General features: G+C 47.6%; 1 protein-coding gene across 2 annotated transcripts; it reads right to left on the minus strand.

Moving 5' to 3' along the window:
• Positions 1-585: 585 nt before the first annotated feature.
• On the minus strand, positions 586-18,261 carry LOC144949043 (B-cell CLL/lymphoma 7 protein family member B-like). 2 transcript variants are annotated; one of them, XM_078878852.1, is made up of 6 exons: positions 18,001-18,261; positions 14,804-14,885; positions 13,747-13,840; positions 8,639-8,719; positions 6,441-6,520; positions 586-972 (listed from the first exon to the last, which is right to left on the minus strand). In XM_078878852.1, exons 1-6 carry the CDS (start codon positions 18,090-18,092, stop codon positions 601-603), a joined length of 801 nt encoding a protein of 266 aa, XP_078734978.1. In that variant the 5' UTR covers positions 18,093-18,261; the 3' UTR covers positions 586-600. The 2 variants fall into 2 exon arrangements, with proteins under 2 accessions (XP_078734978.1, XP_078734969.1); XM_078878843.1 differs by having other exon boundaries at positions 6,441-6,523.

The raw sequence follows: 18,261 nt of genomic DNA on the forward strand, positions 1-18,261 counted from the left end.
CATCACGTATCGGTTGACTACATGGATGAATTTGCCCATTCATCCACACTCACCTAGCCATCACTTGCCCGTGGTCTCCCACCCATCACTCGCTACAATAGAAATACGATTTACAAAGCGTCTAAATAAAACTGCCTCTCAAGATACTTTACAAGCGTGAGGGGCGGCATTCATACGAGAGAGATGGAGAGGCGCAGGAGAGAATGAGACTGCAGAGCAGCAACGATGGGAATGAAGCGTAGGATGGAGAGAAACAGTCATATGTAGAAAGTTTCAAGCCTTAACTGGAACAGGGCGGGGGGGGGGCATTCGTGTGGTTGTCAGACAGAGGAAGTTCCAGACCATAGGGACAGCAGGGATGGCAGTGGAGTGAGTCCCCACCCCAACGATGATCAAAAGGTTGAGAGGTAGTCACTCGCCCCTCACCCACTCATCTCAGGCACTCTCTCCACCCTCCCATTCACTCACTCCTCACTCGCGACGTCTCCCACCCCTTTGCCCGCTATCTCCTCACTTGTCCCCCACTCCTTTACTCACCCCCCCCAACATCCTCCATCATCACCTCACCCCTTCCCCCACCTCCTCTTCTCCTTCCCCCCATCACTCCACTGGCGTAGCACAGTCCTCCATTTTGCCATCTTCCAGCGGAAGTGACGAGGAAGAAGACGACGAGGTGGACGGGGTAGACAAGGCGAGGTCAGATGTCCCGCCCTTCATGGGCATCGTCGCCGCTGCCCCCTCTTCTTCCTCCTCCTCCTCTTTGCCGTCGTTGGCATCTGGGGCGGCCGAGAGCGGGGTCTCTGGTCCTCCTGTCTCGCGTGGCAGCTGGGACCGGCACGATGTCGACGACGGTGATGACGACGATGATGGCTCTGGCTCTGGCTGTGAAGGAGGAGGCGGCGGCGATGCCGGTTGCTCCTCTTGCGTGCGCATCCTCTTCAGTGGGGGCGCCACCTCATCCTCCAGCACCTGCTGGGGTAACCAGCGTTTGTGTGCGCACACGATAATAAGGATGAGTTGATGGCTCTCTCATAGACATCGATACACTTGCATGCATGTATGTTGAACTTCTTTCGCACCGTATGTAGCCGATAGTGCGAATCAAAGGTGCGGGGGGGGGGAAGGACAACAAACTAAACACAAAAAGCAGTTCGAAAGAAATTATTTTTCCAAACTTAAAAGTGCATAGCTCTAGTGGCTTCCTAATATCGGAAGAGCGTTCCAAAGCTTACGCATATTTGCATAGCCTACCCAGGCAGTTAGGGAAAGTCCCATTAGCATGCACCCATGAAGGTTACCACAGCACACAATGGGATGGTTGTGACGCTAGCACCACACCCAGCCGCTTTCTCCCCCACTGCGCCAAGTACTCATTTAAAGCTGAATCGACCTCGAGGAGGGCCCAGGACCGGTTCGGATATTCACATCCTGTCGATAGCCTTGAACCGAACTTAGGTCACCGTTTTCAGAGAGCATTGCGAAAACCACTACGCTACCACCACTCTACCCATAGCACACACAAAATAAAGACAAATATCCCCAATATCGCCTTAAAAGACTGTTGGGGCAAGTGCTGTTAGCGAGCACCTACGAAGGCCAGCACGGCATACGACGGGGTGGTTTGCCAGCACCACGCATGGCCGCCTTTATCTCCTGAGTGGCGATGTTTACACATCGCACCAAGTACTCATTTGAGGCCGAGTCGACATAGTGGAGGCTGAGGACCAGTTCAGATAATCGTCAGTGGTGTTGGCCATGAGTGGGAATCGAACCCGGGTCGCCAGATTCGTTGCACAACAAAACCGCTCCACACACACTCGCAAATACACACAACCAATAATGATATTGACAGCCGCCAAGTGGCGTCATGTTGCGCTGAAATCAACAAGGCGCTTGCGCCAGGCTAGGCGTGTTGAGAGATAAAAGGCCTTGCAGCCGCCTGTGTAAGTTCCGGAAGGGACGTATCTTCGGCGCCCCGACACGGGAACAACAACAGCCTGGCCACGATAATGAGCGTCCTATTGTGGGTGCTGTGTGTTCAGCGGATTTCAGCCGACGCTGGGCAATCGAGAACTCAAGACTCCTGGAGGAGAGGTCGTGTTCGCCCTCTGTGCCACTAAGGGTTTATTAAAAATAGTAAGTCTACGTCAACATGCGCGCGCGCGCCCAACCATGCACACGCGGAGTTGACATGCGCACACATGAGCGCGCATTTTTTAAATGCGCGCACACAAGCATGTACAAACGCAGAGGAACACACGCACAGACGAATACGCATGCTCATGAATACGCATTCAAAAGTGCACTCGTAAGTATGTGCAGACACAAAACACTAAGACATGCACACATGTACAAAGATCCACCGTGTAGCATTAACAGACTGTTGGGGCAAGTGTGCTGTTTGCCAGCACCTATGAAGGCCAGCACGGCATACAAGGGGGTGGGTGGCCAACACCACGCCCGGCCGTTTTTGTCTCCCTAGTGGCGATGTTTACACACCGCACCAGGTCCTCATTTGAGGCCGAGTCGACCTAGGGGAGGCCCATGACCAGTTCAGATATTTGTCACTGGTGTTGGCCATGAGCGGTAACTGAGCTCAGGTGCCGGGTTCGTAGCGCAGAGCGCAAACCGCTACACTACCGCTCCCCACACGTGTAATACACACGCACACAGACATGCACAAGAGCCCATATTCAAAAATCTGCACGCACACAAGTGTACACATATGCACCACCAGACAGATGTATTACACAGACAAGCATATGTATACACACACGCAGAGACACCATACACAACCGCATTCATTCACGCAAGTGGACACTAAAACAGGTGGACACAACACATGCATGAGGGCGGACAAGCAAAGACAACACATACGCAGAGACAAGCAATTGCACATATGCATGTTCAACACACAAGCGTGCACACAATCACTTACACGCACACAAAAGCACATGTGTGCACTCGCACACAAACGCACATATGAAAGCACGCACACGTATACACACTGCACATACAAGCGCACACACACTACCGAGCCACGACTACCACGACACACCATGTCAGCTGTTCAGAAACGCTCTTTTTAAAAATAATCATAATAATTAAATAATGCCTTGCGTGGCGCCCCCGTCACAGAGAGTGTCAAATTCACCTCCGAGTGCTGATGACGCGAGGCAGCTGGTACACACGCATGTCCGTACGCACACCAACGCACGCACGTGTGGTGGGGGGCGCGCGGAATTATCTTCAGGAATCCGTGTTCCTGCGACTGCTACAATGCTAACAAGCCGAGCCCGAACTCTAACCCTAACAAACCGGGCCCCGTGGGTCTGTGAGTGTGGGCGCGTATGGGTGTTTTATGGGCCCGTGTGTGCTTTGTATGGGTGGTATGTAGTGTGCATTCTCTTTATGTGTGATTGTGTGGATGCGTGTGTATGTACACCTAGCCTGGCACAAGTGCGATGGTGATGTCACCACCACGTCATGGCGAACGGCGGTTATTTTAGCTGTTGTGTGTATATATTTGTGTGTGCACAAAGAGCGGCTAGTGGTCGTGTTGTGGTGAGCACACCAAGCTAAGAACTCGGCAATCAGAGTTCGATTCCCACTCACGACCAATAAGAGTGGAGAAAATCTGTACTAATATTTGACCTCTTCAAGGTCGAGTACCTGGTGCGGTATGTAAACATCAGCAATGGAGAAACAAAGGCGGCCGTGTGTGGTGTTGGCCACCCACCCCTTTGTGTGCCGTGCTGGCCTGCATGGGTTGTCGCTAACAGCACGTGCCCCAACAGTCTGTTAAGGCTATACAGGGGATCTTTGTGTGCGCATGTGTGTGCGTGTGTGTTCCTCCGTGGGGAGCGGTTAGCGCGCTGCGCTACAAACCTGGCGACCGATTCCCACTCACGGCCAACATCAGTGACGATTATCTAAACCGGTCCTGGGCCTCCCCGAGGTTGACTCAACCTCAAATGAGTACCTGGTGCGATGTGTAAACATCGCCACTAGAGAGACAAAGGCGGCCGGGGGTGGTGTTGGCCACTCACCGCCTCTCGTGTGCCGTGCTGGCCTTATTAGGTGCTCGCTAACAGCACTTTGCCCTACAGTCTGTTAAGGCTATACGGGGGATCTTTTTATCTTTGTGTGTTCGTCCATGTAGTATTATAGACTGTCGGGGCAAATGCTCCTGGCAAGCACCAATGAAAACTTAACTAAATGGTACCGTCACGTGAAAGGCAAGGAATGATGGATAGTCGCAATCTTGTCTCTTTCACATTTCTAGCCTGCATGTAGCTTTTATGAGTTTATACTCTGAGGTTTTTTCGGTAAAGTCACGTAGGTGACTAGCTGTGATGGTCCCACCTGATGACGGAGATTTGTGTTGCCTCCAAAACGTCGTGATTTATAATTTTATTTCAATTATTATTTCTATTATTTTATTTTATTATTTATTTTTACCTACGTGACTTTACCGAAAAAACCTAAGAGTATGAATCCTTGCAGTCATCAAAGCTTCAAATCTATAATTTTCTGAGTTGCTCATGAATTAAAGTGTTTAAATTAATAGGTGTCTATTTGGTATTTGAACATCTTAACATTGCTGGAATCGGTAACGCCTATTCATGTTTCATCTTAGTAATGGAATTTGGTTTCGCTTTAGTAGGGTGTTTTCCAGCAGCGGTGTTTGCCCCAAAACTCTATAAGGCAACATAGGGGATCTGTGTATAAGGCATAATAGGATTGACAGAGGTCGCAATCAATCCTGTCGCCATCTATAAATCATCTTTTTCATGTACTATTGTTACGACTAAAGTTGACACAGAACATGACGGAGTGGCGTTCCCTTTGTCTCGCTAAAGCTGATATTTACACAGCTCACACCTGATACGGGTACGAAAGAGTAATATCACCCACTGCAACTACGATGTCAGCAACTTTGCGTTGACTTCTGGTCAAAGACAACAGTGATACCTCACTGACCTGTCCCTCTCTCCTTTGTATTATAAGAGCACGAAGGCAACAAAGTGGTGGCCTCATGTGCCAAGCCGGTATTATTAAAAGGTGCTCACTAACAACACTCGATCCTACAGTCTATAATACTAAATGGGAAGGTGTGAATGTGTTTTTTTGTTTGTGTACCTGGGGAGTGTGTGTACTTGGGGCAGTGTGTTCATGGCAGCTCTGGTTTGGCGGTGGAGGTCATGTTCCCAAGTGTAACGATCAATTACTAATTTTAATGCATGCCCTACACTGTGCAAAAGTTGCCTGGCGTGCCTCTCCACATAAAGCGTCAGCTATTTCACGGCCACATTCAGGTCCTCTCATCTCTATGCTTATAATGCATGGACTCGATTAATAATTTCCCGTTCCGAGATGACTGCAAGTTTCAGGATGGGTCCCATTCACCTCCGAATCTCAGAACGTGCACGCGGTTCGGCATTAATTTTATTTAGAGGTGTAGCGCTATTGTTTTTAAAGACAATGTACTCACCGCAGAGAACTATTAGTGACACGACCGCACTCTGATAGCTGGCGCCAATCTGTGCCAAATGCCCTCCCCGCCTGGCCTTGTCGCAGCCTCGGTACCGATAAAGTTATTTTATTTTTTCTTCCACTTCTATTCCCAATGGAATCAAACGAAAAACTGACGACGTACACATATGACATTGGAACGGGTTAAAATAAATATTCAAGCTGACTTGACTGCAGTCCATTCTGGGTATATCCAGACTGGACTGTGTAGGGATCTCACAGCACTTGTGTGCATATGAGTGTATATATGTAAGGAAAAGTGATGTAGTGTTTAACACACTGCGCTACAAACTCAGCGGACCAGAGGCTGATTCCTAGTCATGATTAACGTGAATTGTGATATCATTATTGGTACTGGATCTCCCCTCTATCAAATCAGCCTGAAATTAGTTCCTGTTGTGGTGTGTAGACATCAACACTGGAGGAAAAAAGAGTGGCAAGGCATTGTGCTGGCCAAACCACGTGTGTCATGCTGGCCTTAATAAGTGCTCACAAATAGCACTTGCTTATATGGTTCATATATGTTACACAGGAGATCTTTGCCTTTGAATAGTGTACACTGTATGGTGTGTATGAGTCAGTGTGTGTGTGTGGAGCAGTAGTACAGCGATTAGCTGTACTACTGCGATTAGCTGTACTACGAATCCGGTGACCAAAGTTCGATTCCCGCTTACGGTCAACATCCGTGACGATCATCTGAACTGATCCTGGGCCTCCCCAGCCTCAAATGAGTACCTGGTGCGATGTGTAAACATCGCAACTGGGGAGACAAACGCGCCCAGGCATGGGGCTGGTCACCCACCTCCTAGTGTGATGTGCCAGCCTTCATAGGTGCTTGCTCACAGAACTTGCCCCAACAGTCTGTTAAGGCTTTACGGGGGACCTTTGTCTTATGTCCGTCTCACCTGTCCGTGTAGAAAGATGGGGTGTGGCTCCTCCTTGGTGAGTTCTGGAGGATGCTCGTAATCTGGCACAGACATGGCTGCTTCTATAAGAAAGCACAGCACATGCAATAGACACAATAAATAGACACACACATATCAAATACATTGCTTTTATGGCTTTGTTTTGGTGATTTCGAAAAGTTTTTTTGGTTTGGCCATGTTTGTTTGTTGTAGTACAGAGTTAGACTGATGGCCTTAATCTAAGTTGTCTTGTGGTTGTTGTTGTTTGACTTGCATCCCACTGGGATTTTTGCACACAGCGTTGGTGTACGGTGCTTTTTCTGCAATATTTAGCTGTCTTTTCTTGGATTTTCTGTTTGCACATAGTCACATAGTCACTTTAAGATGTTTTTTTTTTGTTGCAGTTGCACCCGATTCAAGAGCCGAATGGCTCACAGGGCTATAACAAATAAATGAAACTGAAATACACATTCTGCATATAACAGTATTACGCATATACACTCAAGTACACAATGGTCAGTGCTTTTCTACCCGATGGTGCGTGTTGTCAAACTGTACACTCGTGTTACCGTAGAGTTGGCTTGCTACTCTAGTGTGTTGGTTTTTTTTTATTACATTATTCCACTAGTGTTTGTCAAACAGTTTCAGCATAGTGTTTGAGTGTTACTATCATGAGTTACCATCTGTGTGATTTACTATCATTGGAGTCGCTCCAATGTCATTTTAGAGTTTGTCACTATAGTGTGTTTGTATTACAACAGCAAAGGTCGAGCCCTTTAATTGCTTGTTCACGACACTGTTAGCAGAAGGGCCTCCACTAAAGGGAATTCCAGAGAGCCACTCTAGAGGGTATTTGGCCTATTGTTCTACCTCTTACAAGGTCGGGAATTATAAGGTCGTGCTCATTACACGCCAAGTGCTTGCCACAAACGAACCACAATACCTTGCTAATTTTATCAAGGAGCACAAACCATCACGCAAACTCCGGTTGTCCTCGCAGCGGCTTCTGGCTAACCATCGAACAAAGACGGTCAACTGCATCGCGCACTTTCAGATGCGCTTCTGCGGCCGTCTGGAACGCTCTTCCTTCCTTTATTAAGGAAGCCACTGGATCTATGCACTTTTAAATCTAAAACTGAAAACTCATTTCTTTAGAACTACTTTTAGTGTTTAGTTGGTTGCCCTTCCCCCGTGTCTCCGATTAGCAGGGTTGGCTACTTACGGTGCGAAAGAAGTTCAACAGACATAAATACATACCCCGCACTTTACCCCACCATACAAGGCCTGCCAATCCGGCTGCGGTTGTACCTATTTCTACTGTAGGATGGATGGCGGTGGGGGAGATTTGCAAAACTTGCCCCATTATTTGAACTGCCGCACACCAGGAGATCAAATTGAACTTGCGACCTGAGGCTTGCAAGTCAAGCATGCAAACCATTACACCATGGCAGCATAAATGCTATAGTATTTGTTACTAAAAACATGCTAGTGTGCACTTTTGTATTACTGCCATGTGGTTGGTTATCGCTATACTGTGCATTTGTGCGCATCAACTAAAGTGTGTGTTGTTAAAATAGTGTGTTTATACTTGTGTGTCACGAGAATGTGTGTTTTGTGTTTAAATAGTTTGTGACTAGCCTGACTAAAGTAGGTATTTACGACTGCTGTTTACTATCTTACGTGCTACCATAGTATGCCTGTTACTAAAGTGTGTTACTAGTGTGTGTGTCTATTGTACATAATACTTTAGTAGGCGCTACTATCGTTTTTAAGTTACCAAAGTCTGTAAATATTGTGCGTGTGTGTGTTACTACAGTACGTTTGTGTGTCACAGTGCATCGTGATAGTACGTAAGTTCACGCACTGCGCTATGAATCTAGCGACCCGAGTTCGATTCCCGCTCGCAGCCAACACCAGTGAAGATTAGCTGAACCGGCCCTGGGCCTACCCGAGGTCGACTCAGCCTCAAATAAGTACCTGATGCGTTGTGTGAACATCACCACTCAAGAAACAAAGACGGTCAGGCGTGGTGCTGGCCACCCACCTTCCCATGTGCCGTGCCGGCTTTTATAGGTGCTCGCTAACACAGCACTTGCCTCAAAATCGTGTTTAGGCTATAATGGGGGATTGTTGTTTTTGTTACCATAAGTGTATGTGTTACTGTTGTGTTTGTACACCACTCTGTGCTTTTGTGTTACCATCATCTCCGAGAGCCGGGGGTTGGCTTGAAATGTCTCTTCCAGGACTGGAACACCCACTAACATCGTTACTGTTCTCCTCTACACAACGACACACCAACAACAACAAAATAATGAATGCGTGAAGATAACATGAATACGTCAACACTCACAAGGCAAAGCATATCCCCTAGGGCTGGGACAAATTAGTCAATTAATCGACGAAATATTGTCACAGACTACTTTTTTTTGGTTGAGTACTCAGGCTCCTTTAACTATTTTTTATTTTACCAGGTAAGGCCCACTGAGCTACATAAGCTATTCTGCAGAAGCAACTAGGCGACAAATGATAGCTCAACAAAGTGGCTTATCGTGTGGAAATGCGTAGCAGCCAAAGAAGCTTAAATGCACGTTTCTAAATATGGAGGGAAAAACCTGAGGACCTGTAAAAAAATACACGCAGCCACGGAGAGAGAGACAAGCAAACTCCAAATATACGGGCATGGTCAGGGCCGGGATCAAACCCACAAAACCTCCTGAATACCTGATGAGGTAGTTAACATCTTACCACTGCAGCGAGATGTTAAACTATGACAACAAAAAGGTGATAACAAAAACACGCAGTCTAACGCAGATGATGCCGACGACACCACAAATGCACTGCTCATCATGTCCAGTCCAGCGGCAGATGTGAGAAGAGAGGTGAGAATGTTTTCATCCAATTATTTTCGTGTTATTCGAGTAATGGAACCGATCATCCGTAATCGATTACTCAAGCAATCAAAGAGAGCACAGCTTGCGTCTCCCTGCTCAAACAAGAAATGTGGCAACACTTATCTTTCTCGGTGGCCAGTGGAGAAAATTCCATATTCTCATGGCAGGGACTAGTTCATCCACAGGACAAATACTGCTGCTTTCTCACAAAGTGATACTAATTTTATTTACCTTAGAGGGATGATCTAATTTAATTTATATTTATAGAGTGACTTAAATAACAGCACTTGACATAAGCTTACAAAACGGTGACAGAATGCAATGATGTACTTGACAGGGGCTTACAAGAATTGAGGAATGAGTGACAGTGATAGAAAGTACTTAAGGCTTATGAAAGGGTAGGAGAGGGATGGGAAGGAGTGGCGAGGAAGAGAATGGGCAATAGAGAAGAGGTGAGGGCTTTAAGAGAGGAATTGGAGGATTTTAAGGAGGGGGGGGGACTACTTAATGTACAAGGAAAGTTGTTAATTCCAGTGGAAGGGTGCAAGGAGGGAAAAAATAATCGAAAACAAGATTGGGCACAGGGAGGAGATACAGAGATAGACAGAACATTGTGAACGACCAAAACCAAGGGATATGGAAGGGAATGAGATAGGCACAATAAGATTGGGCAAGGCCGTGTATGATCTTCCACGTGCAAGCAGTATTCTGAGCATCGAGAAATCGATGCACGAGTTGGTTTAATAACACAAGCCTCACGTCAACAAAGTGGCCACATGATGGCAGTATAGCCAAGTGTTCCTTATTCTAACTCAGGGGTCGACAATCTTTTAAAGAAGCGCCATTTTTTTGTTTTTGTCTCTGGCCAACATAGTTCGAGAGCCGCATCACGCGAAGAGCTACTTGTAGACAACAAATATACAGAAGATGACAACCATTCTGCCTTAAATAAACAAAATAGGTGACGGAATAAACTGTCTCTTTAGTTTTCCCACCCCCCTTTAGTAATTCTTTAAAAATAAAGTTCGACTGTACATTTTGTTTTAAAGCTTTCGTGACTGCAGGGATTCATCTTCTTGGTTCTTTCGGTAAAGTCACGTTTACCGAAAGAACCAAGAAGATTTGACTGTACAATTTGTCGTCACCAAGACATTTCATAGTGACCCACTCCCTGCCAAATTTAATCAATTATCTTTACGTTAAATTACGTTTCATTCTTACGGGGGTTATTTTTTAATGGATGCCCACAAGTGGGCAGCCAAAAAGCCGCGTGCAGCTCTTTGGCTGCGGAGCCGCAGGTTGCAGACCCCTCTTCTAACTGCTCGAAGCTTTCAGTGCTCCCTCTCCTACACGCGAGTCTTCCCCAGATACAAAACGGTCACTCCATTCTGTTGTCCAAAAAGAGTTGCCACAGTTGCTCGGCTCGTGGAAAATGCGTTACTGTCATCGGCCACAAAAAAGGGCCCAATAAAATCATCATGGCCTTAGCAGATGCCACTCTTAAGGAATAGCACACGGGTCTGCAACCAAAAGAATATTTTAAAAAATTCGAATTCGGTAAAAAAATAAACCCCAATATTTCAAGAGCCGCAATGCATGTGAATAAGAGGCAATGGTCCTTCACAAATTACGTCACGGATCAGTCGCATGCGGCTCAGGAGCCGACCCATTGGTATTGCGTGTAACGACTGCCGCCTAGTGGTATAGCAGCTTGCTAAGCAAGTGAGAACGACTAACGCAGCGCGCATCGCAAACCCCAATCAAGCACAAATGCTCTAGCGGCCCCTCCAAACAGCCCCCCACTCTTGGCATGCACAAGTTGTTCGGACGTATAAGTCAAACTACGTTTGAAATTATCCCCGGGCGTGTTCTCTCCTCCTTTTGGCTGCCAATCAATTGTTAGTGTCGACCACCGGGCCATCCATTAAAATCTCTTCTAGCCACGTACCCTGTCCTAGCCCCCCCCCCCTTAACGTTTCGAATCACTCCATATTAAACATCCTTTTCACCTCTACTATCTTAGTTTAAAAGAAAATACCAAACCATTCTTGGAAATTAGCTGTTAACTGGCAAAAGGAGGCAGTTTCTGTGCCAGTTATTGCCGGAGGCACTTTTGGCCAAGAGTCAAGCACTGTAGGTTAAACAATTAAAATGGTGGCAGCTCTTGCGGTTATTATACGAAAGTCTAGAAATTGCGTAAATGCAACGACACTGGCATCATAAAACTAAGTGTTGCGATGCGTCTCTGCGTGTAGAATGGAGTATACCGACAAACCATTGGCCTACAGGAGGCTACGGAGTTCTTTATTAGAAATTTGTCATATATGGTATTCATTCCACTGCTTGTGGACCCCACCTGAAAGGCTTTCACCCCACTCCCACCCTCCCCCCCAAAGGGGAGTACGGCTCAAGAATTGAGAATCGGTGCACAAAGGAACCAACCAGCAACGATACACCCGATTTTTTTCAGGTGTACCCGGATTCACGATTAATATAAATTAAGGCACACCATGTGGAAATTACATGCTTTTACATTTCGGCAAATGCAGTGGACAAAACTGTATATACGAGACAAGAAAACATATCGTAACAAATTCATCGAATCGCTGGGAGGCTGAATCGTCAACATTACCTCCATCACCTCCACCATCACAACTGCAACCAATACCATCAAGAACACCATTATTACCAGAATTAGCACCACCACCAACACCACACCTAAACTACCATTACAACTAGATTCTACATTCACTACCGCTTTGTCAACACCACCAGTACCTCGCCATAATCACAAACTTCATTACCAAAACCACAACAGCCATCACCACCACCACCTCCAGGATTTACTGCTGATTTATTTAATAAGAGTCTTAATGTTAGGGATCAGGGAATGAGCTGGTGACAAGGTTAGGATACACGATAGTATTAGGTTAGGGTCAAGATTAATGTTATATTCAGGGTCAGTCAGATTAGATCAGGGTAAGGGTTATGGCCATTGTTAATGTCGGTCAGGTACGGGGTTAGGATCATGTTAATGTAATGGATAGTCAGTAATAATGTATGAATGTATATTTAACTTATTTCGCACCGTACTTAACCAACCATGCTAATTGGACATGTAGGGGAAGGTTTGGGTGGGTGGTTGGATGAGTGCATGGATGAGTTGGTTGATTTGGGTGGATGGGTGGGTTGATTGGTTTGGATGGGTGGTTGGGTTTGTTGGTTTTGATCAGTGGTCAGCTGGTTGGTTTGGTAGTTGCGTTGATGGGTGTGTTGTTTTGTATTGGTGGCTTTGTTTAGGTGGGTAGCTTAAGATGGGCGAGTTGGTTAGGGCAGGTGGATTGGGTCGGTAACAAGAGTGGGTGGGTGAGAGATTGGATGATTGACAGAGTGAATCAGTGGATGGTTAAGTTTGTGAGTAGGTAAGTGACAATGACTGGGTGTGTTGTTGTGACCTGCTGTATGGTGGCTGAACCCTTTGTGGATGAGATGAAGTCTTGTCGACAGAGTTTTCAACGTAGGAGGAGGAATCAAGGAGTTAAGTTCACAGGATAGTGGTTTGATGGATGGTGATGGTTCACATTGGCATGTGAAAACCTACACTGTACTGGCGACGGTGGTTGTGTGTTCTACACAGCAGTGGCCAGATCATTAAACTCAACCAAACTTGCTAATTTCACATCATACAAGACACTAAGGCCACAAAAGATAGCCCACGTGGTCCAGCTCCAGTGGCATATTTTCAACTGTTCTATCAATTCCGACTGGCACCATGGGGATCCTCGCACTAGGGATGAACGATTTGGGGAAAACATCTAATTGCGATTTTTCTGACAGATATAGCGTTTTGATTTGCGATTACATTTTTTTAAGTCAAGCTTCAGTTCAATATTCACTGTGTAATAGATTTATAACATGTGATGGAGCATTACCACATGATACCATCAAAATATGAACTGCTCTATATATTCTAATACAAGGATGAGAACTTTAAAGCTATGAATTGCTTCCAACATGTATTTATTTTTAAAAATGTATTCAAATAGAACAATCAAATATAAAAAAATTGTTAAGTTAAATAAAGTTACAATGATAAAAAATAAAACAATTTCAATAATAGGACTTTTCAAATAGCCTTTGCGATTTCCTAATCGCATTGTTTCAAATTGCGATTTCGATTTGAAATCGATTCATTGTTCAGCCCTACTTGGCAGCCTCATCTGCCTCTTAATGTCAGGGTTAGAGCGAGTGTTAACGTCAGGATCATTATTGTCAGGGAAAGGGTCAGTGTCAATAGCAGGGAAAGGGTAAGTGTCAATATCAGGGAAAGGGTCAGTGTCAATGGCAGGGGTAGGGTAAGTGTTAATGCCAGGGTCAGATTTAGAATCCTAGTGAAGACGGGTTTAAGCTCAAACCTTGGTACTCAGTCATGAGTGGAGAGGAGCTGTTTTCAGGAGACGTGTGGGCAGACAGGGACAGGGATTTCCCTTGAACCGGCCTGCGCGTTTTCTGCATGCACACACATATACACACACTTCTATAAACAAAGATTCCCACATGTAGCCCACTTAGACAGAAATGGCAAGTGCTCTTACCTTGCACCGAATAATGCTGGCAGGGGACACAAGAAGGTGTTGTGTTAAGCACACAAAGATCCCCCTTAAAGCCTTAACAGACTGTTGGGGCAAGTGCTGTTAAGAGAGCACCTATGAAGGCCGGAACAGCACACGAAGGTGTGGGTGGCCAACACCACGCCCAGCCGACTGTCTCCCGAGTGTTAATATTTACACACCGTACTCATCTGAAGCTGAATCGACCTAGGGGAGGCCCAGGACTGGTTCAGATAATCGTCACTGGTGTTAGCCGTGAATAGGAATCAAACTTGGGTTGCTGGGTTCGTAGCACAGCGCGCTAACCGCTACACTACCGCTCCCCACGCTCACACTGTCACACACACTCGCTGGAGCGAGTGTTCTGGGATCAGCAGTGTGCCTCCAAACATTGTCCCCTCGCTGGGAAGATCCATCTCTCTCTCCACTCTCTCCATACTCTTTACAGCTGGATGGAAGCAACCAAATATTAATGAAACACATTAACATAGGCTTGCAGTGGGTAGGGCTTCAAGGACCTGTCTTTGTAATTGTATGCCATGTTTTATCATAAAAGTCGATGTCCAATGAGATCACAGTAGTCCACTGAGAGGCTGAGCCAGCTAGCCAGATTCACACGCAGAGCCGGCTTGCTTTCCACCGATCATGGAAATGTGCCATGGTGACATCATTGTCTCACAAAAACAAGGTTGTTTTCCACCGACTATTTGCCGAGCTGAGCCAGAACCAAGCTGTGAAACTCTGGCCTCACAGGACACATGAATCTGGCTCCCGAGGCCAAGCGGGGTGACGTCAGCAGCACCGGCTTGGGTTTTGCAGTGGGGAAAAAAAAACTCGTGTCATGCGGGGACCCAACAATCACCTCAAGGGGTTTCCCATCCAGCACTGGCACCCACTTGTAGATGCGCAGTGACGTGTCTCCGACGGTCACCCACCGCTTCTCCCTGCACATTTACAGTAAAGGAGACGTGCAGAGGTGAAATCTCTGTGATTGGAGCTCACAGGGCAGACTCGGGTGCTGTGTGGATGGAGAGGTCAAGTTTCCCTATTGGACAAGTCATGGAGGTACAGACCAAGGTGCTGTTGGTTTTCAACATAATGGTGGAGTTGTGTTTTTTATTTTAATAGACAATACATACTTTTAAAAACTTTACTTATTTAACCCATTGTCATTCATTATGCCTTTGCAAAGCCTGTCATGTCTCCTTGTGTTTCCCCTGCCTCCTAAAGTCCCAGTGTCTTATTTTCAAATGATCCTCCCCCATATTAACTAACATTCACGTTTCCCCCCACAATTGTTGACTCATGTCTTCCATCTATCCCCACCTAGAACCAAACCAGCCAGAATGCGCCAGACCTCATCACATCTCAGAAGTTTATGAAGTGTAATCCCTGTTACTACAATGGATGCCAGGTGTTGTAGGCTTGGGCTACGTAAGTGACTGGGAGATGGCAGCAGGGCAACATTCTTAAATCCATCTATGCAGAGCTTTCAATGTAACCCTCTCTCGATCCCCAGGTATGTATCAGTCTTTTCCCAATTTCTTCAGTTTTATCCCTCATGAAACCAGAAAACGGCCAATCATCCCATTACACGGACCCTCCTCAGCAAGTCTTAAGAGGCTCAGTGATTTCAATTTAAAGCTTTCGTGACTGCAGGGATTCATCTTCTTGGTTCTTTCGGTAAAGTCACGTAGAAGGGAAATAATAAAATAATAAAACATTTATTTTATGTTTTATTTGTATTACTTTATTATTTCCCTTCTACGTGACTTTACCGAAAGAACCAAGAAGAAGGCTCAGTGATGCTCTTCTTGGAATACAAATTTTAATTAAAATGGCATTATTACTACTTATTCCTCCCACACCTCATCATACCTCTCTGTACGTCTCTTAAGAATTCCCATCTCACACGTGTGTTTGTATTTCTCTTGTCTAATCACGTCTCACCATTACATCCCATGTCTGCCTAACACTTGCCCCTGTCATTCCGTCCCTTATCCATTACCCGTGTCTTCCATCTCTCCCCGCATCTCTTGGATGCACATTCACACACTTTAAAGATGTCGATAATGATCAGTATCAAGAAGTGGCTTTTTCAATTCGGAATAATCCGTCGACCAACACCACGGCGTTAGACGTACTCAGACAAACTGACTTTCATCTGGGATAAGAAGGTGCATTCAGTTTGTGTAAATAGGAAAGCATTGACTTGTACCATGAATAAACCATGTTTTCTGAAATCACTGTTTTGATAATGACCTTTAAAATAACACCAGATCATGCATGTCATTTTAGGATGATTGCGAATTGACTGAGGTCGCCAAATATTGTGGAACTGCCCATGTGTCCACCCATGACCTCTCTGTTTGCCTTTCACAATCCCTTCATATGCATTTTGGTCTCCCCCCCCACCCCATCTAACACCGTCTCCCCACATCGCTTACCCTCCCTGGCTCTCCCATCATCTCCCGCTGTCTCCCCCACATGTATCCCCGTGTCCTCTTCCCGCATCTCTTACTATTTATCCTATCAAGCAGTCAATGGTCAGCATGCCCCTGTCTCTTCATTTTTGACGTATCTCCCCCCCCCCCACCTCTGATCTCTAACCAACTCCCGTAAAATCACTCTCCCCTCTATCCCGACCATCTCTCTCGTCTCACCGCGTCTCTCGCCCCCTGTTGTTCTCAGTGTATCAATGTCTGCCCCTCTCTCTCTTCCGTCAAAACAATTCACACGCCCATGTGTCTCCTCTCCCCACCCCGTCTCCCAGTGCCTATCCCCTCTTTTTCCCATCTCCCAGCCTCTCTCTCTAACCCATGTCGCCTGGAACCCCCCCCCCCGTCTCTCTCGCCATTCTCCCAGTCTATCTCTCTCCTTATCTCCCCGTGTCGCTCCCCCCGGCGTCTCCCTCCTCGTGTCTCTTTCGCCGGTCTGTCCGCGTCTCTCGTCTGTCCGCGTCTCTCCCCGCGTATCTCGTCTCTCCCAGCTAATCTCGTCTGTCCGTGTCTCTCGTATGTCTGTGTCTCTCTCTCCGTGTCTCTCTCCCCACGTCTCCCCGTGTCTCTCTCCCCGTGTCTCTCTCCCCGTGTCTCTCTCCCCGTGTCTCTCTCCTCGTGTCTCTCTCCCCATGTCTCTCTCCCCATGTCTCCCCGTGTCTCTCTCCCCATGTCTCCCCGTGTCTCTCTCCCCATGTCTCCCCGTGTCTCTCTCCCCATGTCTCCCCGTGTCTCTCTCCCCATGTCTCCCCGTGTCTCTCTCCCCACGTCTCTCTCCCCGTGTCTCTCTCCCCACGTCTCCCCGTGTCTCTCTCCCCACGTCTCCCCGTGTCTCTCTCCCCATGTCTCTCTCTCCGTGTCTCTCTCCCCACGTCTCCCCGTGTCTCTCTCCCCACGTCTCTCTCCCCGTATCTCTCTCCCCATGTCTCCCCGTGTCCCTCTCCCCATGTCTCCCCGTGTCTCTCTCCCCACGTCTCTCTCCCCGTGTCTCTCTCCCCACGTCTCTCTTCCCGTGTCTCTCTCCCCTCGTCTCCCCGTGTCTCTCTCCCCGTGTCTCTCTCCCCATGTCTCTCTCCCCACGTATCTCTCCCCACGTCTCTCTCCCCGTGTCTCCCCGCGTCTTCCCACGTCTCCCCGTGTCTCCCCGTGTCTCTCTCCCCACGACTCCCCGTGTCTCTCTCCCCACGTCTCTCTCCCCGTGTGTCTCTCCTCGTGTGTCTCTCCTCGTGTGTCTCTCCCCGTGTCTCTCTCCCCGTGTCTCTCTCCCCGTGTCTCCCCACGTCTCTCCCCCCGTGTCTCGCCGTGTCTCTCTCCCCACGTATCTCTCCCCACGTCTCTCTCCCCGTGTCTCCCCGCGTCTCCCCACGTCTCCCCGTGTCTCCCCGTGTCTCCCCGTGTCTCTCTCCCCACGACTCCCCGTGTCTCTCTCCCCACGTCTCTCTCCCCGTGTGTCTCTCCTCGTGTGTCTCTCCCCGTGTCTCTCTCCCCGTGTCTCTCTCCCCGTGTCTCCCCACGTCTCTCCCCCCGTGTCTCGCCGTGTCTCTCTCTCCACGTCTCTCACCATCTCCTAACGCGGTCTATGGCCGCCATCACCCGCTTCATGTCGTCCTTGGCGCGGCTCCGCGTCTCCGCTCGCGCCGTGCGCCCCGACATGGCGGGATCGAGGAGGAGGCACACGGAGGAGAAAGCAGCGGAGGATGATGGAGGAGGAGGTGGTGATGATGATGATGAAGACGACGGCGACGAGGCAGAGGAGGATCGCGACAGCGCCGCCCGCGCCGAGAGAAGAAGTTGAGGGAAAGTTCGCGCTGCCTGCTGGGAA

Source organism: Lampetra fluviatilis, chromosome 3 (genome assembly GCF_964198595.1).
Source record: "Lampetra fluviatilis chromosome 3, kcLamFluv1.1, whole genome shotgun sequence".
NCBI lineage: Eukaryota > Metazoa > Chordata > Hyperoartia > Petromyzontiformes > Petromyzontidae > Lampetra > Lampetra fluviatilis.

Excerpts from the sequence above, each read along its gene's own strand:
- LOC144949043 (XM_078878843.1), bottom strand. The coding sequence starts at position 18,092 with ATGTCGGGGCGCACGGCGCGAGCGGAGACGCGGAGCCGCGCCAAGGAC. Across the intron at positions 13,841-14,803 it reads TGGATGGGAAACCCCTTGAG|AAAACGCGCAGGCCGGTTCA; the intron begins GTGATTGTTGGG and ends GTGTGCATGCAG. Across the intron at positions 8,720-13,746 it reads ACTCATGACTGAGTACCAAG|AGGAGAACAGTAACGATGTT; the intron begins GTTTGAGCTTAA and ends GTCGTTGTGTAG.